Source organism: Callospermophilus lateralis, chromosome 1, assembly GCF_048772815.1.
Source record: "Callospermophilus lateralis isolate mCalLat2 chromosome 1, mCalLat2.hap1, whole genome shotgun sequence".
Lineage (NCBI taxonomy): Eukaryota > Metazoa > Chordata > Mammalia > Rodentia > Sciuridae > Callospermophilus > Callospermophilus lateralis.
Window position 1 is genome coordinate 84,473,144 of NC_135305.1, and position 25,003 is coordinate 84,498,146.

At 39.9% G+C, this 25,003-nt stretch overlaps 1 protein-coding gene across 1 annotated transcript in view; it reads right to left on the reverse strand.

Moving 5' to 3' along the window:
- The window catches only part of Jazf1 (JAZF zinc finger 1), a 334,196-nt gene that overhangs the window by 119,527 nt on the left and 189,666 nt on the right, over positions 1-25,003 (reverse strand). Inside the window, exon 2 of the mRNA XM_076835844.1 lies at positions 24,849-24,921. Within this exon, the coding sequence (XP_076691959.1) occupies positions 24,849-24,921 (73 nt within the window). The remainder of the gene's footprint in view (positions 1-24,848; positions 24,922-25,003) is intronic.

Here is a 25,003-nt window from a genome sequence, read left to right on the forward strand (position 1 = left end):
TATAGATAAGAAACTGCAGTTCTATGGTTAGGTAACATACCCAAGGCCACATTGAGAGTGAATAGTGAACCTAAGATTTGATCAGGTGTTTTTGATGCTTTCTAATCATACTCAGAATCCTCTGGATAAATCTCAGGAAACATCTCTAGGTCACTCATTTTGTCACTCCTTTCCTATGTCATTCCCCTTCCTGTCCATCTATTCAATTCCTATTTGTACTGCAAAGCCCAACCTACTTTCTCCCTCCTCCATGAGGCTTCTAACACGGTACCATGACACACCTTGGCACTGTGATATACTTTGCAGTGTTATTTAAATTTCCATGTAGGCCATCTTTCTTTTTATCAACCACCTTTTATATTTCTCTTCCAAAGTACCCGGCACCTGTCAGTATATAGCAGCCATTTTGTTAGTATAGTATAAGGTGCCGTAGACAGAAGGCATTATATAAATGATAGGTGGATGAGCTTAATTTTGTGGATGCACATGGTGCCCAGGTGCCCTTTCACAGATGCTAAGGCCACATTACCCCCAACTGCTGCAGCAGGGTGCAGAGAGGCCAAAGTGCTGCTGGAGTGAAATTAAGTAACCCCATCACCGACTCTATTCAACATAAAAGGCACTTAAATTCCCTCATTTCTTCTCTCTGGAAAAGGTGTATGTCAGTGAACAATTCCCTAGTAGAAAAAGGCACATTTCAGAGCACGAGGCTTCCTAGTTCATTAGAACTTGTGCTTATTTAACTGGACAGCATTTCCATGGGAAATTTTTTATGTAGTTGATCGATTCATGAATCTCTTTGAAACCACAATACTGAAAGAACCCCGGGAATCCAGTCATGAGAATTTACTCTTTGGGGAGAAAACCTCTGGGTTCCAAGTACTTGGTTGTAGCCTGCGTGTCTTCCTGCCTGGAAGTGCTGCAGTGATCTTGCAAATATAATTTCTTGAGGTCACATTTACTTTAACCCATGCTAAATGAACCTACCAGGAAGAAGAGAAGAGTCTCGGTGTAAAGAGACAAGGCCCAATTGGCCCTATGGATTTCTGACAGTCTTTCTGGTCTATTCTTCGTACACCAGGTGTCCTGCAGAAGCTATGCTGTGGCATTGGGTGGAACTTCAGCCTGGCTGTGGACACCATCTAGGACAGCAGAGAGGGCTGCAGCTACCCCGACAGCGATGAAGCTGGTGCAGCAGGCGTGAGGATTGAGGGTTCCAGATAAAAGTGAAGCGTGGGAGAGTGAAACCTGGATGGAGAAGCTAGGTCTCCCAAGCCCAGGAGGACTGGGCCAGGGCCTCTCTACTCAGACCCTCCTGCTGCTGCTGACCTGGCAGGAGGCCTGCTGCGGGATGGGAACTGGGGGATGGTCAGCAGAAAAAGAAACTACAAGCAGGAGGCAGGGGAGACCCTGGAGGCAGCTATCAGAGATGACAGGCAGAATGGAGAACAAGTGGAGTCCCTAAGCAGCATGGCACACCAAGGACAGGGAAACACGTGAGGTGTGATGCAGGGAGCACCCGAGAGATGGCAACGCTGCAGGCTGTGTAAATCAAACCTCCTCATCAGAGGGGAAACTCGGCATTGGAGGACTTCCTATTGGAATTCTCTCCTCTAAGATTAGAGGACGAAAAGAACCAGAGACCAGGCACCATTCTAAGTACTTTAGAATAAATAACTACTAAGGGGTAGCTATTATTACCCCCATTGAATAGATGGGAAAACTAAGGCACCTAAGTAACTAACCCAAGGTCACAGTTTATCAGATGCTGAGAGGAGATTCGAGCTCAAGTAGTCTTCAGAGCCCCTGTTTTCCATCACTAAGCAACACCATCGCCCACAGACCCCTGACTTGTAATGTCATTATAACACATGACATATGTTTTGTATACTGTTATGGTTTAGATAAAGCTCCTGTTAATGCAATAATATTCAGAGGTAAAACGATTAGATTATGAGAGCTGTAACCTAATCAGTTCATCTAATTTGAATGGAGGTGGGTCACTGGGGGTTGCTCTGGAAAAGAGCATTGCCCTGTGACCCCTCTGCCCTGGCTCTCTGCTTCTTGATCCCACTGTGAGGTGGGCAGCTTTCCCCTGCTTGGGATGCTCTGCCTCACCGTGGGGCCCAGAGCAATGGAGTCGGCCATCTATGGACTGAGACCTCTGGAGCTGTGAGCCCCAAATAAATTTTTCCTCTCTTAGAGGTCACGGGGATGAAAAAGCTAACTCACACACAAAATGTGATCGGTTGCCCAGGGGTGAGCGACACTGGCGACAACTCAGACCCGCCAACTGCCCCACCATGGCCTCATGGGAGGAGCTGCTGTCTACTCCTTGCCACACATATGTCCGCCCATGTCTGAAGATATTGAAGAGTTGATTTCTCAGAAAATATTTTCTCCAAATAAAGCTGACCTCCAGAGTCAGTGATGGCAGGAAAGAAGGAAAAAGTGAGTTTCTGCCAGATTAAAGAACTGTTTGGATAAATTAAAGAATGGAATGCTGACTTGACACAGGCTGAGCATGTCTGCTGGACAGTCTATAAACCGAGGAAATACTGTCATTAAAACAATCTGGGCAAGTGCCAGGACAGGGAATCACTGTATTTCAGGTAGGATGCCCTCTACTTCTGTCATGGTATCTCAGAATCCTCTGAGCACAGGGATCCTTCCAGCACAGATGGCAAAGATTCACTGTCGCCCCCTAGAGGAAGAACGCTCCTCCAGGTCATGCTCTGGAACCTGAAAGACTCAAGTTCAAATGCCAGCTCTGTGGCTGGGCATAACTTCTTTTAGCGTCAATTTCCTCATCTGTCAAACGAAGATGGCACCTTAGCCCTGACCCCAGATCACCTAAACAATCACCAGAAGCCCTCCTGCCTTATGAACTTCACCTTTTGGCTGATATGAGTTTCTGACAGTGGCCACGGGCAACAACATGTGGAGGTTTTCATGCAACTTGTTGGAAATTTGCAAAACAGAAAAAGGAAATCAACATAGGTAAAAAGTACCCAGTCATTTTTTCCTTCAAAATTTTCTGACTATATTATGTGCCTGACTTTGCTGAACTTGTTAGACAAGGATGAAAGTGATTATAGTAATATCTAGAAAATTCCTCTGTGGTTCATAGCCGTGTTTGGAAGGCCATTCCTCACAGTTCCTACCTCATGTGAGGAAAATTTATCTGACTAGCCCTAATGATTGGGGTGATTCACAGTCTGCCCCAATCCATACTGTCAAGATTTGCTATTCTACAAACAGAAGCCTTTCATGCTAATCCTGGAAGATCTGAGGGACAAGGGAAGCCAAAGGAATAGATCTTTGTATTTTATAAATGGTGGCTACAAGTTTTATTTGGAATCCTGTATCAAATACAGAACTAACAAATTCACAGAAGAAGAGCAGCAGGCTTTGCCGGGCCATAAATTAATTACCTTTAATGGCCAGGCTTCAGGGTAAAGCAAGCTGACTCACAGGGGCTTCCCTATCTGCCGCTTTCATTTTGGCATTTAGCACTCGAGTTAAAATCACTTTTAATCAGCAAGAAAGGCAGTTGTTTTTAAAAGGGAGAATTTCCCCAGATTCCAATTCCAGGGGATTTGAACTTTGGCTCTTGCTATGGAATAATCCTCCATGTGCGTATCTTAAATAAACTGCAAATCGTTTTTGCCCCTTTTAATCAACAATATAGAATTCTTCAAAAGTTAACAGAAGTGAGTCTATCTACCATCATTTTTTTTTTTCAAACTTCACCCTACAGGGTTAGCAGTCACATCTTTTATTGAGTACACCGACAAACTGAACACAGCCTTAGGAATTTGGGAATCCAAATTCCAAGGTACAGTGTGCTGCAAAGTAGAATTATTTGGATTCATTTTCTGTGAATGAAGGCAAATACAGATAAGATGACTGAGAATATCCTGTTCTCATATAAACTATGAATGGTTTGGCATCCAACATTCTACAAATTTTATTTCTATTTATGACATTTGTAGAAGTATGACAATCATCACATCCCTCCACATCTCAGTTAAATTTTAATTAACTCTAAATTGGAAACAATGTAGTTTTGGGCTTTATTTTCACTTGTTAAGAGGATCAGAGCTAATCTTTCTATGAGAGAAAACCCTATTTTTATTGCATTTCAAAGTCTGAGTTGCCCTTAACTGCTCCCAGTGGCTATTCAGATTATTTGTATGCAAGCATACAAAATAAATGATCACTCTATTCTATCATTTCCAAATTTTAAAATGGTGTGTCGGGGGCGGGGGCAGCTGTCAATCCATGGGTCTTGCACACTGCTGTGGCATGTTACAAATAATTACAGAGATGACAGCAAATTGATCAATGTTTGTAAACTGAAGTAAAACTAACTGCCCAGTTAGTAGGCTAACTGTCCTTGAGTGTCACTTTCTTTTCTTTTTTTTTTTTTTTTAAAGAGAGAATTTAAAAAAAAATTTTTTTTTCAGTTTTCGGTGGACACAACATCTTTTAATTTTTATTTTTGTGTGGTGCTGAGGATCAAACCCAGCGCCCCGCGCATGCCAGGCGAGCGGGTTACCACTTGAGCCACATCCCCAGCCCACTTTCTCTTGTTTTAACACAATTTCTTAAATGGGGGATGGTGCCAACATCTGGACTGGTTACTAATGTACCTGTCATATCATAGTGGCAGCTGTCAGTTTGTCTAGTACTTCACCTATGTCTCTTCCTCCAAATGTTTTGGGATTTAGTAGAAATCTAAATTTTCCCTTGGAAATATGTAATGAATATTGTCATTCAAAATGCACACGGTGGCAGAAAAAAGTTGGAGACTCACTGGATGGAAATAGCATTAAAATATATATTCTCATTCCTCTTTTAAAGCACTTCTGAGAAAAGGTCTTATGAAAATAACCTAAAAAAAATAAGACTTAATGAAAGATGTTAGCCTCAGTGTAATTTACAACAATGAAAGCTTGTAACAAGATGCATCATGATAAAATGAAGGGCTTATTTCAGCTACCTCTATCTTATGGAATATTATGTAGCCATTAAAATAGCCATTTTGAAGATGTAGCAACATAGAAAATGTTCATGAAACAATAGTTAAATGTATGTCCCAATTACAACTGTGCACAGATGCTTATAAAATTAGGATTCCAACAATCAGAGGGAACACATATAAAACTGTGCAAGCATACAAAATAAATGGTCACTATTCTATCATTTCCAAATTTTACTTTACTATTAATTTAGAAAATAGGTTTTACCTATCAGTTTTTATAAAGGGAGACAAATGAGAAGACTAAGGAAATCAAGAGAGAAAGGAAGCAGTCTATTCTAGCAGCCATGAATCTCACAGAAGGCTGGTTAAATAACTCATGAATCTGTTAGTCCTTAAAATATTGCTAGAATGGCCAAGCTAATCTCAAGAAGAGGCATTTAAAAAAAAAAAAAAAAAAAAAGAAAGATAGAAAGAAAAGAGCCAGTAACCAGGCATTCCCAGGTGACAGGCATTCCCAGTTTGTCGTGTGGTCTGGAATTTATTGTGGCATCTGTGTCTGTGAGTGTGCATGTTCCTATGTGTTTCTTTTTTTCTTAACATTATCAGCATAAGAAGGACTAGAAAAGCACCGTAGATCGCTCAGAAGTTGAGACAGCTGCGACAGCTACGGGTTTCATTTACAGACACTGACACTGCACATTTCAGAACATATCAGATACAAAGGTTAAGATATGTACATATTGCTTCTCAGCATGAAATCATAGCAAAAAAAACTCTCGACAGCACCAAAATGTTGCATTTATTTTCTCAAGTCATCGTACACCCAACATAACTTGGTACTTGACTTTTTTTTTTAATAACACGAATAAGTAAACAAAAACCAAGCATCTCATAAAAATGCACCCTTTCTAGATGCAAAGTCTAAGATAAAGTGGAACTGGTGGCAAATATTAAACGAAGCTCCGAATGTGTTTATTTTGTAGTCAAGTTGTCTCATGAAGCACAGACACATGTGTTTCTCTTATAGCTGATATTAACACATGCAAATGTCTTGTGACATCCCAAAATTGCTCCTTGAGCTGAGTAAGGGCTGTGGATTTCAACATCTTTCAATGTCTCCCCAAATGCGACTACATGAAGAAAATTGGCTAACCTCTCCCCATTTTAAAAAAAAAAAAAAACTGTTATACTCCCACGTGACACATTTTTTTGGAATACATTTGAGTATGTTTGGTAAAGTGCTGGTTAACCCTTCTTGATCTTTACTCCTGACAAGAAATGAAAGATCCTTGTATTTTATAAATCTCAAGCACATTAGATTTTGTTCCGTCTAAAGACTAACGAAAAATGAAAGAGAAAAACAAAGCCAAATATCGTAAATCCTTCCCAACTAGAAGGCATTCCTCCCTTATCCCTTGAAGAAATTCATTCCTGCACATCTTGTTTGAATTTAACTTCTGAAGTTTGTCTTGTTCCATCCCCAGAACAAGTCAGGCGGCGGCATACAGAGATATGACTACATGAATGAAAACACATGAACAGCCACCGCACATACAAAAGCAAGATGAGATGGAAAAATATTAACTGTCAAGTGACATGTCACTTGGGTACACGTTTCTGTACTTTGTCACGAATGTTCAACCCAGAAGCTACTGGAAGTATCTGAATTCTTCCCCTACTATTGCAAAACATGGTAATGCAACCAAGAAAAGCAAATGCTTTCTGAGCAGTATGCTGGCAAGGCCTTCCAGTTCTAGAAGAGTCCCTGAAAGTATTTTACACATTAGTGCTCTGCTATTCACTCAACAAGCCTATGTTTAGGGCAAGACTCTCCCACTAACACAACACCAGCGTCTCCAGAAAAGCAGCTTGCACAGACCCCGGGCTTGACTAACTTGGGAAGTGAGGGCTGTTTTTCTTGTATCCACACCCTCTCTTTCTGACACCAGCCTGACATGATTTATAGTACTTTTATTACAAATGCAGTAATGAAACCTCACTTTGTGCAGACCAAAGTGGTGATGAGGGAATTGGGTGGTTTGGCAGCAGATGGAGGTGGAGAGTGAGATGCAATCGAGAGAAACACAATTCCAGGTTGACCCTGGACACAGTCAAGTTCAGGGAGCCTCCTGGAAGGAAAGGGCACTGACAGTGTACGTGGCCACGCCTCAAGTGAGGCCAAGTCTATAAACTGCTTTTCCCCTTTTCTCAGCCTCTGTAAATACAGAGGGGAAGTCGGGTAAGAGTCTGCAGTGTCTAAGTAGTAGCTGAACTCCTCTGGTGGGAAAGGCAGGTTTAGTTTGGTGCTTTTATATTAGCTGAAGCTTTTGAATAAACAAACTTCTTAGGAAAGTCTCAAGGGATGATCCTGCCTGTCTGACCTTCCCATGGTACCCTGGCCTGGAAAGTTCTTTCCAGTTCTTAATTCCTTTAGAGATCTGGGATTCGGTTCTGGGAACTTGTAATGAAGTGGTACAAGCAGCAAGGATGAGGCAGGAGCTTAACCCTCCAGCTGCTCAAGTTTAAATGAGGGGAAAACTGACCAGCACATCTGGGTCAACTGGTGAGATAGTGCAGATTTCTAAGGAACAGAGCTGGTCAGGGGCTATGTCAATTTTAAACCAAGGGATCTGGAAGACCCAACTACCACTTAGCATGGTATTTCCTCTTAGACTTACTGCTTGTCTGAGGATGGGAGGGAAGTGGGGGGCTGGACTGCAGCTACTGAAAAGAAACAGAAATCCTCTTCATGTTCTCAGAGTTTGATCGCAAATGGTGAAATGGAAGGAATAAATCTGAAGACACAGGATGATCTTTATTCCTCAAGAATCAGAAAACCGGGGCTGGGGATGTAGTTCAAGCGGTAGCACGCTTGCCTGGCATGCGTGCGGACCGGGTTCGATCCTCAGCACCACATACAAAGATGTTGTGTCCACCGAAAACTAAAAAAAATAAATATTAAAAAAATTCTCTTTCTCCAAAAAAAAAAAAAAAAAAAAAAAAAGTAACAGATTTAAAAAAAAAAAAAAAAAAAAAAAAAAAAAGAATCAGAAAACCTTCTTTCTGTGGTATTGGGGATTGAACCCAGGCCCTTACACATGTTAGGCTAGCACTCTATCACCGAGCTATGCCCCGAGTTCTATGCAAACATTTATCACTCAAACAAGAGATTCTTCATTTTACATGAATGATATTTGCCCATTGTTCTGAGGGGGCTGGGACTATAAACCTTGGCTTTCAATCTTGATCTTGCAGTCAGTACCTTTTGGGATTCCAGAAACTAGACCTTTTATGTGTTGAAAGGTACAGTTCGTACCTTTCTGACTAGGTCATGGTCCCACTATACACAAAACTAAAGTTCACACTAGTAGTTCATAAATGCTACATACTGATGGTTTGCTTAATATTAAATTGGCAGCTGGGTCTGGTGGTGTGAACCTGTAATCTCAGTGCTCAGGAGGCTGAGACAAGAGGATTGTAAGTTCAAAGCCAACCTCAGCAATGTAGTGAGCCCTTAGCAACTAAGCAAGACTCTGTCTCAAAAAGCAAAATAAAAAAGGGCTGGGATGTAGCTCAATGGTTAAAGGCCCTGGGTTCAATCCCTGGTACCAAAAAAGTAAAAAGAAATTAAAAATAATAATCTTTAATGCTAGCAAGGAAATAAACATTCTTATTCACCACTTTTTTTTTTTTAAAAAAAAAGACTACAGAAAATTTTAAGTACTACTTATTGATGCTACCAAATAATTATTTAAAAAGCATTTTGAAATAAAAATTCTCAGAATATAGTTCAAATAAGCAATGACAAAATTCTTTGTCAGGCATGATCCTGATTTTGTGTACAATATGTCCAGGGAAAAAACATACCTAGAAATATTAACCATGGTTAACTCTGGGTAGAAAGATTTAAGTATTCTTATTATCTTATTTCACTAGATTTCCATAATGATATTTTTTCTGAAGAGAAATACTTTAATAAGATAATTGAATCAAATAGACAAAATTACAATACTTTTTTTTTTTTTTTGGTTAAGGTTTTCAAACTGGAAAAGATTCAAAAGTGTCATGATTCACTGTGGATAAGAAAGGGCAAGATAGCCATTATCCATCCTGAACAAAAACCTATTTCTGGAGGAGGGGACTCTGGTGACACATAAAAAAAAGATATATGCAAACAAAATTTTAAATTTTTTTTAGTTGTCAATGGACCTTTATTTTATTTATTTATATGCAGTGCTGAGGATTGAACCCAGTTCTCACACATGCTAGGCAAGTGCTCTACCACTGAGCCACAGACCTAGCCCTGTATGTATCTTACACTCAGAGGTTCCCCAGAAGAAAATTTATACTAAAGGAATAACTGACCAGGGTGCAAAAGATATCAACCCTGTTCACTGTGACACTGTTTGTATGCTGATTACAAAATATGAAAATACCTAGATGGTCATGAAAGGATTGGTTATAAAACCCCTATGTAGGCTAATATGTATCAAGTATAATGACAACAAATGATTTAGTTAGGTGACCATACTTCCATAATAAAATTTGTTGTCATGAGGAAAGATTATAGAATGCAAAGTGTGGTCCACTTACACAAATAAATTTTAAAATATGCATATGCAAAGCTGTGAAGAAACAAAGTGCTATTTCCTATGGGAAATAATATTTATACATTTTATTATTTATGTATTTCAAAAATACATGATTCATTGCAAAATGGTGAGGCCAATATGGAAAGCAGTATGGAGATTCCTGGGAAAGCTGGGAATGGAACCACCATTTGACCCAGCTATTGCCCTTCTTGGACTATTCCCTGAAGACCTCAAAAGAGCGTACTACAGGGATACTGCCACATCCATGTTCATAGCAGCACAATTCACAATAGCTAGACTGTGGAACCAACCCCGATGCCCCTCAATAGATGAATGGATAAAAAAAAAGTGGCATTTATACACAATGGAGTACTACGCAGCACTAAGAAATGACAAAATCATGGAATTTGCAGGGAAATGGATGGCATTAGAGCAGATTATGCTAAGTGAAGCTAGCCAATCCCTAAAAAACAAATGCCAAATGTCTTCTTTGATATAATGAGAGCAACTAAGAACAGAGCAGGGAGGAAGAGCAGGAGGAAAAGATTAACATTAAACAGAGTCATGAAGTGGGAGGGAAAGGGAGAGAAAAGGGAAATTGCATGGAAATGGAAGGAGACCCTCATTGTTATACAAAATTACATATAAGAGTTTGTGAGGGGAATGGGAAAAAAATAAGGAGAGAAATGAATTACAGTAGATGGAGTAGAGAGAAGATGGGAGGGGAGGGGAGGGGAGGGGGGATAGTAGAGGATAGGAAAGGTAGCAGAATACAACAGTTACTATTATGGTATTATGTAAAAATGTGGATGTGTAACCGATGTGATTCTGCAATCTTTGTAATGTTTTGAATAACCAATGAAAAAAAAGAAAAAAAAAACAATGAGAATGTATCTTTGCAACAAAGATTTTCAAGATGGTTTAAGGAACTACTTCCCATGGTATGTCCACCCTTCTGGGGATAACCTTATTCCTGGATTTTGCAGTTCTGCATTCTGTACACTTTTTGTTATTACATTTACAAATATCTCTAGACACTTTTTTTTTTTTTTTTTTTGGTAGCAGGGATTGAACCTAGGGCACTTAACCACTGAACCACAGCCCTTTTTATTTGGGATAGGGCTTCACTAAGTTGCTTAGGAACTTGCTCAATTGCTGAGGCTGGTCTTGAACTCGTAATCCTCCTGCCTCAGCTTCCTGAGTTACTGGGATTACAGGCATGCATCTCATGCCCAGCTCATTGTTTAACCCTCAGGAAAAATAACTGTTCTCATTTTGGGGGGAAGAAAAACCTGACTGAGCTGTGACACGCCCCCCTCCCCCCCAAAGTGCCTTTGGGAAACAGGCTAAAGTCACCAGCTGGCTGAGGTGCACATGAAGGTGTCTGGCAGCTGTCGGAGGAGATGCTACAGGCCCACCTCACCCTGCTCCAAGGTGGGCAGAACTAGCTCAGGGACAGGAGGTCCTCTGATTGGGTACAGGAGGAGCAAACATCCCCCAGCTTTGACTGCCTATCTTTTCTCATGCTAGAAAAAGATACCACAAACTTGCATTTTTATTGGTAAAACAGATGGACCTTCTTGCCAGCCATATTTGTGATTTTAAATTGGTCATAGTCATTAAACATTACATACTACTTAATAGCAATGCAAAGATGAAGCAAAATATAAAATTTATTGAGGTTTTTTTTTCACATATGTGTGGACAAGCACTTGAAGGGAAATGCAAAACATTTGTTTATGAAATCTGGGTGCTACTTCTTTCAATTTTATACCCCTAGCATTGTTTTGTTAGTATTTGTATGTAAAAGTTTAAAGAGGTAAGATGATCCAAAAAATAAATTGCTCTACATACCACTCTGCTACCTCCAGACTGACTGGAATTGAGATGATGGACAGTATTAATGGTTGGTGAGGATGGAAAACAACTGGAAGTCTCAAAATTGGCTAGTAGGTGAGTAATGTGGTTCAACCACTTAAAAAAATTGACTGTTTCAAAAAGCTAAACATACAACTAAACCATGATCCAACAGTTTCACTTCTAGCAATATTTTAGAAATAAGTGCTAGGTTCACACTAAGACTGGTATAAGAATATTCATGGTCTCAGCAAGGTGTGGTGGCACTTGCCTATAATCCAAGTAACTCAGGAGGCCGAGGCAGGAGGACCTCAAATTTGAGGTCAGCTTTGGCAACTTAGCAAGACCCTGTCTCAAAAATTAAAAGAAAGGCTGAGGATATAGCTCAGTTGGTGGAGCGCTTGCCTTGCATACACGTGGCCCTAGGTTTGATCCCTAGCACCAAAAAGAAAAAAAAATTAAAAGAAAAATTTTTAAAAAGGCTGGGGATGTACCCCTGGTTTCAATCCCCAGTACTGCATATATCATATGCATTATATATTATATATATGATATAAAATATATAATATCTATATGTTTTTTGCCATAACTAGAATCACTCTATACATAATAGAATTAGCCCTGAAATTCAGTTCATATAATAAACTTATTAACAGATGGAAGAAGAGGTAGCAATGGGTGAAACAGGAAGGAAATAAAAAGTAAGAGGAAGAGCTCCACAGCCAGAACATGATTTTTTTTTTTTTTTATATTTGCATCTTTTAGTGGCCAAAGGGTTTTTTGTGCTGAGGGAATTAGAAATTGTAGGACTTAGATTTTAATTCAAATTGAAAAAATACCCTAACTGATATTATACACAAATATGCCCAAGCCCCTTTAAGACTCTAGAAAAGATGGTGATGCCATAGCCCTTAAAATAAATCTGTGACAAAGATCATAAAATGCTTTTTAAATTTTTTTTTTTAAAGTAAATGAGCTAAGAGAATAACGTGCCTTTATTATTAAAGACATTCTGACTTTGAGGTTTCAAAAATATGTCTGCTGTCTAACAAAGATTAATGCAACACAGAGACCAGCTTTTCATCATCCTTACTTGGCTCAGGAGAACTGTACATCACTAAATCTGACTGGTGCCAAACACAATGATAAAATGGGCAATAAAAGAAAGCAGGACTGTTTGTATGGGCACAGGGAAGAACAAGTCTAAGCACCTTCTCAGCTGATTTGCTCCAAACGAATGCATCCCAATAATGCAGGAAAGAAAACAAACCCAAGTTTGCACCAACAATGGATTCTGTTTTTCCTAGCAGAACGTGTTAGTGAGGCATCTGTAGATGGCCACACATACCACAGCACTGTTTCTCTGGGAAGGAGGACGAGGATACCACTTAGTCTGGGCAGAAGGCAGACTTGCATGGTGTCTGATGTAAAGAGAGCACACAATTTACCCAAATGGTACCGTGATTCCTGAGGGGAATGGCCACTGACCGTTGCTGAACCCTCTCAGTTTCCAAGATTGTCTTCTAAGCCTGGCTCGGTCGAGAAAAGGTACTGCCAGGAAAGCAGGGACAGCTCCAAAAGCCAGATCTATTTCCTGCTCTTGGCATGCGGAATCCTATCTCACTAGGGGCGAGAGGAGTTGGCAAGGACTGATTGTATGCTGGCCTCACCATCTGTAAATTACACAGGCCCATGTTGTCACCTGAATCTGCTGGGAAGTTTCAAGCACCAGGAAGGGTGGAAGCCACTGGGAAGGCTTCTCTGTGGATCCTTCTGCTTGTCGAGCATCACATTATGGCCTTAGCCATGGTGCAGAGTGAACTGTCAAGGAAAATGCGCTAACTGGAATCAAGCAAGGGAAAGAAGATCCAGGGACAAGATGACATGAGTGCAATGACCAGAGACTAAATCACCACCTGCTTAGGCTGGAATGAAGAAAATCCTCCTCACTCATAGTTTGGTTTTATCAGCAGCCAGAGACAATGACATAAAATACAGCCCAGCCTTTAAATTATTCAAGTCCGGTAATTCCACAGGGTCTGCACATCTGATTAAAGAGCTCTGTGTGCATAAAATGAGCCTCAGGTTTCTAGAGGCAATGTGTGTTAGGCAGGCGATTAGGAGACCTGGGCCTTATCTTAGCCTTGCCTCCATTCCATACAGGATTGAGAGAAGTCATCTAACATCTTTTGACCCAAGTGCCTGGGAAAGTCAGAAGAGTGATAAGAACAGGGATATACAAGGAAAAGATTTGGGAGTTCAGATCTCAAGTTTGTCATTTACTAGCTGTGTGAACTTGAGCAAGTCACTGAATTTCTCTGATCTTTGTGGGTGGGGGGAATAGATTAAGAGCAATCTGTTCAAGTAGAATCATGGCTCAGTTGAGAGAATGTGTGATTTCACAAGAAACCAAGTATGTGGAAGTATCTGCAAAAGCTCTTTATAAAATAGGAACAATTATACACATTTCAGTTTTTATTATGGCTTCTGCCATGGGCTATCCTACAGAGGAGGGTAATGATGCATAAAATATGTAGGAAATGTTCTAGAAGGCAAGGTGTTGGTATGGGGTGGCACTATGATATCCAAGGGGGAAAGAAAAAACAAAGACCTTGGAATCATGCAAATTTGCATTGAAAACCTCTAAAATGACCCCTCACTTGGACACTCTTAACCAATAACTGAAAGGTAGCATTTCTTTGTCATGAATATATGAAATCAGTGTTTTAATGATATCTATGCTAACTGCAGTATTTTGTCCCTGTAGAAGTCACTCAGATGTTCTGAGATCAGTTCAATAGTAGCAGATGTCTCAAAACATTTATATTCAGCACTAATGGGGAATTATGGGCACTCTGAACTCAGGACCTAGACTTTCTTACTTGAGACCTTAATCAATAAGCACAGGTGTTTCTAAATCACACATTAGTAACTCTGATATTTTGACAATTGCATTTTAATGAATTGGTTTTCTCTGTAATCCTGTTTTAGTTCATGAATTATAACATTTTGGGAAGCAGTGCAAACATTTTACCAGTTTGCCAAAAGGGCCCAAGGAACAGAAGAGGTGAAGAGGCCCACAACCTCCTAAGAATCTATTTTCTTAGGTATAAAAGAGAGATGAGCACTCTGGATGCAGGGTCACTGTGAGGACTAATGGCAAAGCATAGAAGGTGCTCAATTAAGAGAGGATAATCTGTTGAAAATGATAGAACAAGAAATTTTTCTGAATGCATTTCCTCCTCCTTTAACATGACAATTTCAATAAAACTTGATTCATCTTTCAAAGAGTTTAGGTTACTGCTTTCTTATGACTTGACTGCCAATTGCTAGGTGGCCTTGCCTGTTGTTTGGGACCACATGTCTGTGGATGTCCTAAGTCCAGATTGCTACTGCTGGAATCCACCTATGCATAGGCCAGAGATGTGGAGCCTGCACCTTAGCTGAGGACCTGGAGGTCTTGCAGGGGACATGCAGCTGGCTTAGCTGCATGGCTCTGAGCCTATGACCAAGGTCTTGGCCATGGTGGAGGAAATGAGAACAAGTTATTTAGAAACTGGGAACACGGAAGTATTTTAAGATTGCCAATGAGAGGACCTTTACAGGCTGGACGAGTCTTTAGGCTCAGCATAATGAACCTCAATGTGAGAAAATTAAGTAATGTTTCAACTTGAGTCCCAAATCAACAGTCTCAGCAATATGAGAGTACTCAGCAAATGGGAATGCACTATAGGCACAGAGGGAAGATTCATGGTCTTCTTAATTAACTCCGAGGTGCCACACATAAGGGGAAAACGATAAATCAAGTAGATTACTGCCAGCAATCTGAATTTCCAAGTGAAATAAGAGAGGTGTAGCGCCTTGAGTCATTTTGTAAATGTGTATGGTGAGGGCAGAGGGGGAGATCTCCAAGGTCATCTCTTATGTTATAATTTGCTACTTTGTAATTTTATACCATGTGCAAAGTATGTGCCATCACTGTCAGGTGTGAAGAGGCCGGAAAGAGATGAGTAAGACACATAATAGGAGGGCAACAATAACACACAAAACTGCCACTTATGCATTTATTAAAAATATATTTACTGAGCACCTACTATGTAACACTTATAGGAACCGAGGATAATAGTGATGACCAAGATGGTCAAAGTCTCTGCGCCGTGGAGCTCATGATCTAATGGGGCTAACAGACACTCAACGACATACCAATTAAATAAGCCTGTGATTTTAGGTAATGATAAGTGCTATGAATAATAAAGCAGAGTGCAGGCCCAGAAGCTGGGAATAGGATGTTATTGAAACTAGGGAAAGTCTACCAAGTAGGGGACATCTGACCAGACACAGTGAAGGGGAGGGAGTGAATTCTGTGAAGCTCTGGAGAGTGCCCTTGCAAGAAGCAGAGCTTTGGGACAGACATGAGCTTGCTGTGCACAAGTGGCAGGAGCTGTGGCTCTGGCTGGGGCTGCTAGTAAGAGGTGACTCGGAGCACAAGAGCATGCTGGCTACTGTAAGGAATTTCGCTTTTATTCCATAGGAAGCCAATGGTGGGAGAGGGAGACAACCCAACTTGGATTTTATACTGTCGATATACAGGGAAAGAATATTGGCCTGGAGAATAAACATCTACACTGAGCATTGTTCTTAACGGTGAAGAACACAAACCCACACACACCAACCTGGGGTCTGTCTGAATATTCACCAGTCAAGAGCAGATGGCAGAATAAATCATTAGACATCCATACTTTAGAATGCATTAGATCTCTATTGACCTGTAAAGATGTTAATGAAAAGCAAATGAAATACGTGTGTATACTACATATCATACACATTTATTTCAGGCTCCCATATTTATGAAAGCTAAGGTCACAACAAATAAAATCCCTATATAGGTGTCTACACCTGGGGAAGAATGTGGATGTATGCCCACCATGACATGACATTTATTAACTTGGTGTAGAAAGCTTGGTAGGGGGTTGGAGAGAGAAGCTGCTGATCTTAAATATATTGTATTTAATTTAAAAATCTATATCATTCAATAGTCATATAGCGAGTTGTACTAATGCTACAGTTTTGGGAAAAGAACCTGAAGATTTAGGGGCTGGGGACGAAGCTCATAGAGTGCTTGCCTAGCAGGTGTGAAGCATAGGGTTCGATTTTTCAGCATTGCATATAAATAAAAGATCCATTGACAACTACAAAAAAAAGAAAAAAAAAAAAAGAACCTAAAGGTTTCAATGACTCATTCCTAGGTTGGGGAACCTGCATAAAATAGGCTGTGTTTATGTTGACCTTGATGTATAGGATGACCACAGCCAGTAGAGAGTGACGGGATGAGGAAGGACACTACAGCAGAGGGCAACACACAGAAGGTTTTGAACACAGAGCCGACAATGATTCTTTTGACAGATCTTTCTATGGCAACTGGTAGTTAGTCAGGGTTGCAGTGGAGGCAGAAAGGGAGATTAGTGAACAGGAAGTTGGAGCCCCAAGGGCAGACAGCAGACAGGGAAGCATTCAAGAGGTGATGAGGGTGCAGATGTTAGGAGCTGCTGCCTTATTACTAGAAATGGGGATGAGGGAAAGCAAAAGACAATGAGCTCCATTCTACCTAGAAATAGGTGGGTACCAGTAAACATTATGAATCCAAGAAAGAGGAGCCATTATGGAGCAGATGTGAAACAACAGACAGGCCCTGGATAAATGGAGACTGTATGGAACATTCCTGTCCTCACAGAGTGGTACAGCTAGGAAAGCGGGTTGGAGGAAACCTGGGATTAGGAAGTCAGGGATCCTCTCTAGGTGATAGCTAAGGTCATGGAACAAATACAGACAAAAGCAACGCACTAGAGGCAAGATTTAGGGAGAAGCCAGTGTGGGGCAAAGAGGAAGAATAAGAATCAGGATAGAGGAAATAATGGGCCTAAGAGGGGAGAGTTTTCAGAAACAAAGTGGCCAACCACAATAGGCCAAGGAGGGCACCACCATCACCTATAAGCAGAAATGGGAAGGGAATCAACTTAGGTGCCCTACAACAGATGGATGGATAAATAAACTGAGGTATATATATTTATAATGAAATACTATTCAGCCATAAAGAATGAAATTATGGCATTTGCTAGTGAATGGATGGAGCTGGAGAATATCATGCTAAATGAAATAAGCCAGTCCCAAAAAACCAAAGGCCAAATGTTCTCTGAAATGTGGATGCTAACCCACAACAAGGGAGGGTAGTGAGGGGAAGAATAGAAATTTGCTGGACTAGACAAAGGGGAATGAAGGGAAGGAAGGGGAGATGGGACTAGGAAAGACAGTAAAATGAATCAGATATAACTTTCCTATGTTCATATATGAATACATGATCAGTGAAATTCCACATTATGTATCCAATTAGAATGGGATCCCACAAGAATGGGATCCTAATTGGAATGGGTTATATTCCACGCATGTACATCAAAATACACTCTACCACCATGTATATATGTGTGTGTGTGTGTGTGTGTGTGTGTGTATAGCACTGGAGACTGTCAGTGGGGAAATCAGTCTCCTAAGCAGGAACTGCTATGTGTTATGGTAAACTCCAAAAAAATGGGTTTCTATACAGGCGGGGGTGGGGGGGTGGGGGGAAAGAAAACCAAAGTCTGTTCTAGATTATTTTAGCATCATGGGATTGTTACTTGCCTGCAATAAATTTAAAGATTTTGGAAAAATGTATCATAGCTTTGAAATTGTCTCAAAGAGACATAAGAATAGCCACAAATATCGATGTGGGAACCAAAAGTGGCATTATGTCCCTAAGCAACTTACCAAGACTCTGTCTCAAAATTAAAAAAAAAAAAAAAGGTGGGGGGGGTGATGGTTCAATCCCTGGTTCCAAAAAAAAAAAAAAAAAAGCAATTTAAGTTGTATAAGTAACTTGCTTGACACATAGATTGCCCCAGGAACAAACCATAGACTAAGAGGCCCAGTGTCTAACAAGTGAATCATATCACTCGACTGCCAAGACTCACCTCTCCTACCACGCGTCCTGTGCCAGCAATACAACCTAATTATGTTGGAGCAAGCCAAAATGTCACACAAGAGCCCTTTCTAGCTTCCCAGTTCCCCTCAAGAGTATATGGTCTTTGCAGAACACAATGAGCAGGCCAAATCAGGTGAGAGATATTACGAGGACAACCTGGCAGGCAGCCATCTCAGCTTTGTTTCAACTGATGTCCATAAAAACATAGACGAAGAAAAGGGTAGCACAGTGTCTGGTGTTTGAGACCTAACAGCATGCAACATGTTTATGATGTGCATTAGGCCACAAACTTCAGTCTGGGGTGCGCAGATTCAGTAGACAAAGGAGGAAAATAGGAAAGTGTGTTTGGTACTGTAATAAATGACTGCTCTCAGAAGACCATAAACAGGTGGTTTCGTGAAAAAAGTTGAAAAAAAAAAAAACCCACTGCTTTTAGATTTTAAAACAAAATCAAACGCTTCAGGCTTGTTTGTATAAAATAGAAGGCCAGTGCAAGCTCTGCTAATTACAGCACTTTTTATGAGGCTATGACTGACTATAATCTGGCAAAAATGAGTCCAACTGAAACAGCAAGAGTGAGAGTTTGGGAGGATTAGGCGAGGTTTTGGAGTGGAAGAAAAGTGGGAAAGAGGAAGAAAGCTTTCATTAAATAGTTCACATTCTGGTAGGAGGAAAAAAAAAAAAGGCATCCAGACTGATTTTATTTTCATTCAAAACAACCTCTTATTCAGATTTTACTTTAAATCCTTGAACACATTTCTAATGGCTGCTTTCAAGTCTTTGTTTCCCCAAATCCAACATCTAGGCCATGTCAGGGAAGGTCATATTGACTGCTTTATTTTGTCTAAGAGAAGATTCTCCTGTTTCCGACAGGTCTTGCAGTTTTGTTGTATATTAGTGTGGTACCTAATTCATTCTGAAGCAGATGGAGTTTTGTTACAGTAGGCAGTTCAGTACAGGCTGATTATTCTGAGCTTGTGTTGGCCTAGATTTATACTTTATGAGACCAAACATCTGGAAACCCTGAATGTTTCAGACTAACTTGTCAGAACTCACCCCCAAATTCTATCTACTCTGAGGTCTGATGGAGGTTGGGGGTACCTCTAGAACAAGTCATTCTAGAACAAAGTCCTTATTTCTACTCTGTTGTCTTTCTGATTTATCAATCAGAAGACTAGGATACTAACAAAGTCTCCATGTGGGAAACTTCCAGCCACAGGGTCCCTTTATTCCATTCCCAACCTTGGTGCAGTTTTTCTTTGACACTCAATCATGGACTTCTGGAAATCTGAACAGCTCCCTTACCTCCAAGTCTTCCTTTCCTGCCCCAATACATGTACATACAGAAACACACAATTACAGTAGCCTTAGCTGCCCCAACCCGGGTTCTGCCTCCTGGACCTCCTCAGCAGAGAGACACTGTCATGGTCTGCTTGGGCTCTGTTCACTGGGCCACAGTGAGGACACCTTCCTCAGATGGCGAGATTTGGGTGACTGGTGGCTCTCGCCTTCTAAACTTCATTTTTCTTGGGGAATTGTAATCCTCTACTACCTATTACCTGGAGCCTGAAAACCACTATCTCCTACAGTTGCCTAGTTATTTGTGGTAGGACAACTAGTAATAGCCATCACTGAGTACATTTTTATGCTGCAGGCCAGATAAATGCTGAATAAAAGTGTATAGTATTGATTTTCATTCATAATAAAGTTATGATATAAGGAAACAGATCTTTTAACACACCTGGGTAGAGGCTCCTAGATGTCTCATGAAAGTATCCCTATGATCCTTAGAATCAAACAAGTTTTTTTCAGTTCTTTGGTAAATATTTAATGAGGCTCTACAATGAGCCAGACTCTGTTCTGGGGTCTGACACACAGATAGGGGAGATGGGAGATGTCTCTGTTCTCAAGGAGCTTCTTTCCTGGTGGAAATTGTTCTGGTCATAATCCAAAGCAATACTTCCCCTGCAGGTGTTCCTGCAATCAGCAACTTGGTAGTGAAAGGGGACTTACCAGGAGCAGAATATAGAGAATAAAAAGATTTTTTTTTTTTTTTAACATAGCACTGACTATGTCACAGGTGCAGAACAAGTGCTTTATATGCACCAACTGATTAAATATTCACAATAAGGGAGGTATTATTAGAGATGAGGAAACGGAGGCTGAGACTTGCCAACTCTGTCACACAGCTTGGAGAGCAGATGGGACTTTAACCTAAACACTAATTCCACTGCTTACCCTAAACCACTGCATTGTTCTACTTCTGAAATAAAAGTAAAATAACATGGAGGTGTGGAAAAAGCAGAGATTGTTTTTGAGGGAAAAATCTTCATTTTTAATAGAAGGCAATTCAATGTCTGATCAGTGTATGATAAGTAGATGGATCACTATTAAAAGAGGTGCAAGAGAAGGTGATCAAGCCAGTGCCTCCTTCCCAGGTGACTATGAGAAAAAAGAATTCTGCAATTTGAATCAGAAAAAAATACAAAGCCTCTGCATAAAAGACTTCGGGGTTCTTTGAGGAAACTGGGGAGGGTGGTGGAAGTGATATTACTCCAGCAACCTCGAATTATGTGTCCAGAACACTAGTCCCATTAGTGCTTCAACAAAAAGCACCCTGGGATCAGGTACATGTTAGAATTATATTGCCCCCTTTAGAGATATAAAAGGCATATCAAGCAGAGGGGAGGAGACACTTAATTCATGATTTCCCAACCTTAATGATCTCAGTATCCTACTGCAAGTAAAAGAGGTAGGGTATGTGTGTGTGTGTGTGTGTGTGTGTGTGTGTGTGTGTGTGTGTAGGGGAGGGCTATTGATTATTTCTTGGAAATACTTTTCTAAAAAACACACTTTAGAATTTGATGTCTAACTTTAAGAGCAAACATTAAGCCAAGTAAAAACATTTTTAGAGGTGAAATCTATAATTACTGCACCAAACAGTGCAGGGGTCCGACAAAGAGAATTAGAGTAGAGCTATAGTATAGTTATAAGAAAATTTTATTAAGCAGTAAATGGTAAGGGTTGAATGTAAGAAGGCAGCAATTTACTGGGCATGATAATTCTTTACATCTTATACCAAATGCTATATATATTTTAAGCATTAAAGTTTAAATGAATTGGAGTTATTTGCAAACTCCAATTCATGTTATTTAATAAAGACATTTATAAATAACAGTATAATTTAGAGCCTTAGTCATGTATGTTATCCCTTCTTAGTTATCTATTTCTGGGGAGTCACAAGTTATTAATAAGCTACCTTGTCACCTCAGTATGGCTACCCGAACTACTTTAATAAAGTTTGAAGGAACCACCTGGGGTAGCCTTTGCTTCTTAGCAAGCTTTTTGAGGAGACTCACTTGACTTTTCCCTGCAGTCACCTGTCCCCTGCCTTGCAGGCGAGTCAAGTGAAGGACGGCCTCCTGTGTGCTCCCTGTACTCTGCTCTTTCTTTCCTATTGGCTGCAGATGTGAAGGTTACCTTCCCCATGGGACCTGAGGCATATGCTAGGATTCACTGCGTATGCTCAACCCAATTCCGTGGTAGTGATCTATCAGGAATTCCTGCTCTTCTGTCTTTTAGCTTCTTGCTGTTTCTATTGTTTGATCCTATTAAGCTGCTAACCTCCAGTTATTGAGGGCATGGTAATTATTCTGTATTATTTTTATATCTGTCCTAACTTACTTTTCCAATGTTAGTCTTCCAAATTCTCCTCCTACTTTCTTAATGAATACTTCCAATATCTCAACAAGTCTAGCTATATGGCAATTAGATTCTGGAGCCTACCTGTGCAAGTTTGACCCCACTGACCCCTGGGTATTGTCATTTGCCCCCCACCCCATTTTCTCACAAGTGTACAATGAGGTTTTCCAGAGGTTATCTGATACATAGTACTGCAGCAGATTGAATGTAAAAAATCCAGCCAATATCCAGCCGATTTCCATTAAGCCATTCACTGAACAGACCTGCTTTTAAGGGAATCAAAGACTTTCCCTTTCTATTTGTAAATATGATTTTTAACATTATGTTAAACAGTATATAACAATTTAAAATAGTTAAATAAAGGCAATGATTTCTACAACTGCTTTCATCTTCTTTTAAATAACCCAAAAACGTGAGCTCCTTGTTCAAGACCATATCTCTCTGATGATTAGTCAATGTCATTGCCAAAGAAAGTTCCATCTCAATTTTGGGATGCCTAGATGTCCATTGGGGTTAACAGACATATGAACAGAGCAATATTAATCATTTCTCTGTCTTCACTGCTCAGCAAAATTAGAATTTATTTCCCTGAGGTTCAGGGAAAAAAAATGAACCTCTTATTCATTCAGCTTAATTTTTTAAAAACATAGTATTATTTTCTGCTATATTCAGGATATTGCTGTCAAACTTCATTGGTGTTGTTGTTCATTCTACCTAACCCATAATACTATTTTTTAAAATCTGTACTGGCTCATCTGGATTTTGACACTGCCGTGTTTCCCTTCTTTTATCAAAGGTTCAGAAGACCCCAGAACATCTCTCCACCATGGCCAGGCTTGCAGCCATCAGTTGCTTGGCTCTTTTCTCTACTCAGCTTTTATCTACCATTGACAAATACTAGAGTGTCTACTGTGTGGAGAGTACCATGTTGGGAATGTGCCCGATCCCCACAGAGGCATCCTGCGTGAGTAGCTGGTAATCCAGGAAAACTTCCACATGTCCTCCTCACAAGAGGGCATTAGTGAATTACTGGCCCACTACATATGCCTACTTCTCCACCAGCTCAGAGTCACTCTATCATTATTTCTCAGGTCTCTAAATATAATAAAATATCCAGTACAAGATCAAGTCTAACTTGCAATTTAAAACAAATATAGGACAAAGAGGAAACCACCAAATGGTACCTTGAGGGGGGAAGAACAAAGCAGAGGGTGGGAACATTCTATGGGACAACTGGACCATCTCTTTGATAAATCATTTTCAATCCCAGGACTGGGTCAGATTAAAAGAGACTGGAGGTATTAAAATGTCCAGGTCCAATGTGATGTTCCGGATTGGGCATGGCCTGAATAAACCCACTGGAAATGATAAGCAGTATGGTTTAATATTGCACAAATTCATACATAAGACAAGGGACAATTTGCCCAAATCACAATAGCCACACTATTAAAAGTCCTATTCAATGTCATAATTAGTCTACATGTCTATTCATCTATCCCACAATATTAGCAGGCTAATAAAAATTAATATAAGCCTAAGATATAACTAAAGACTTTTCAAAACCCTTACTGATTGCTGAAAACACAGGATCCATGATGAAACCCAGATAACCATACACATCCTTATTTGTATCTGATATGATTTTTAAAACCATGGTAATAAACTATAGATCTCTTTTGTTATTTCTTGGGAATACTGATGAGGAAATCAGATATGCAAATAGATGTTTATATCATGCATCCTTTTGAAAACATGCTTCATAGAAGAACTTCAAACAGCACAGGTGAGCAAGTCACAGCTCTGTCTGGGCAAGAATTGAACAAGTTTCCTAAAAAGGCACTCGAATCAAACAGTACAGATAATTCATCCCCAACTTTCCACTCCAGGCTCTGAACCACAACTCTGGTACCAAGAGACTGGAAACACTCCTCACCTTATATAAAAGGGACAATCAATAGAAATTCATGGGCTGAATTATGAGCAGAGAGTTTCTTGTTCTCATTAAAAACTAGTTTTGCTTTTACTTTGTCTTTTTCGCTTTGGGAGTGTGTGTTTTCTTAACCTAAGGTGATTTCAAGTTCTCTCCAAAAAATTACTGTCTCCTTAATTATTTGAGTTGGCTGAAACACTAAGTCTTCTTTTAGACCCGATATATCAAGTTCGAAACGGTTCCCTAAAGTTGGGCTCACACGTTCAGTTTAAGTAAAAACTCATGTTACTCTACACAGATGGGGTTAGTTGCTAAGAATGTTTTTACTAAAAGATGAGCTGCTACTAAATTTCTGAAATTAAATTATTTCAATTTGTTATATCCTGATATATTCTGATATTCTAACCATGTTTTGAATCCATAAAATACCTCTTCACCCCAGGATTTAAAAGGTTCGCTCCAACATAAATCCATTAATTTCCCACATTGCCTTATGAAGTCAAAAGAGCATATTCTAACTCTGCATACAAAATACTTCCAGAATGAGCTTATAAATCAGTCACGTTTTTAGCCATATGCACAGGACTATTATTCTACATCTCCAACAGATGAACAGAAAACTCCAAATAGAAGTTGCTTTAAAATAATCTCATGCAAACATTTTTAAGATTGAAAACATCATTGTTGCCCTATACTGCTAAAAATATGCATTTAAAAGGTAAATAAATGGCAGATGAGGTTGCTATAAATTCTGAAATGGCTTACCTATTAATGTAACTGAGGGCAACATAGGTTGGCTGCTGTAATTCTTGTTTTTCTAAAACACGTGGATCTGTATCTGCAATAAAAACACAATTACAATTTTTCAGGTTTTGCATCAGAATATACGAGGCTCCCACACATAAAGTGATAGAGGCTAA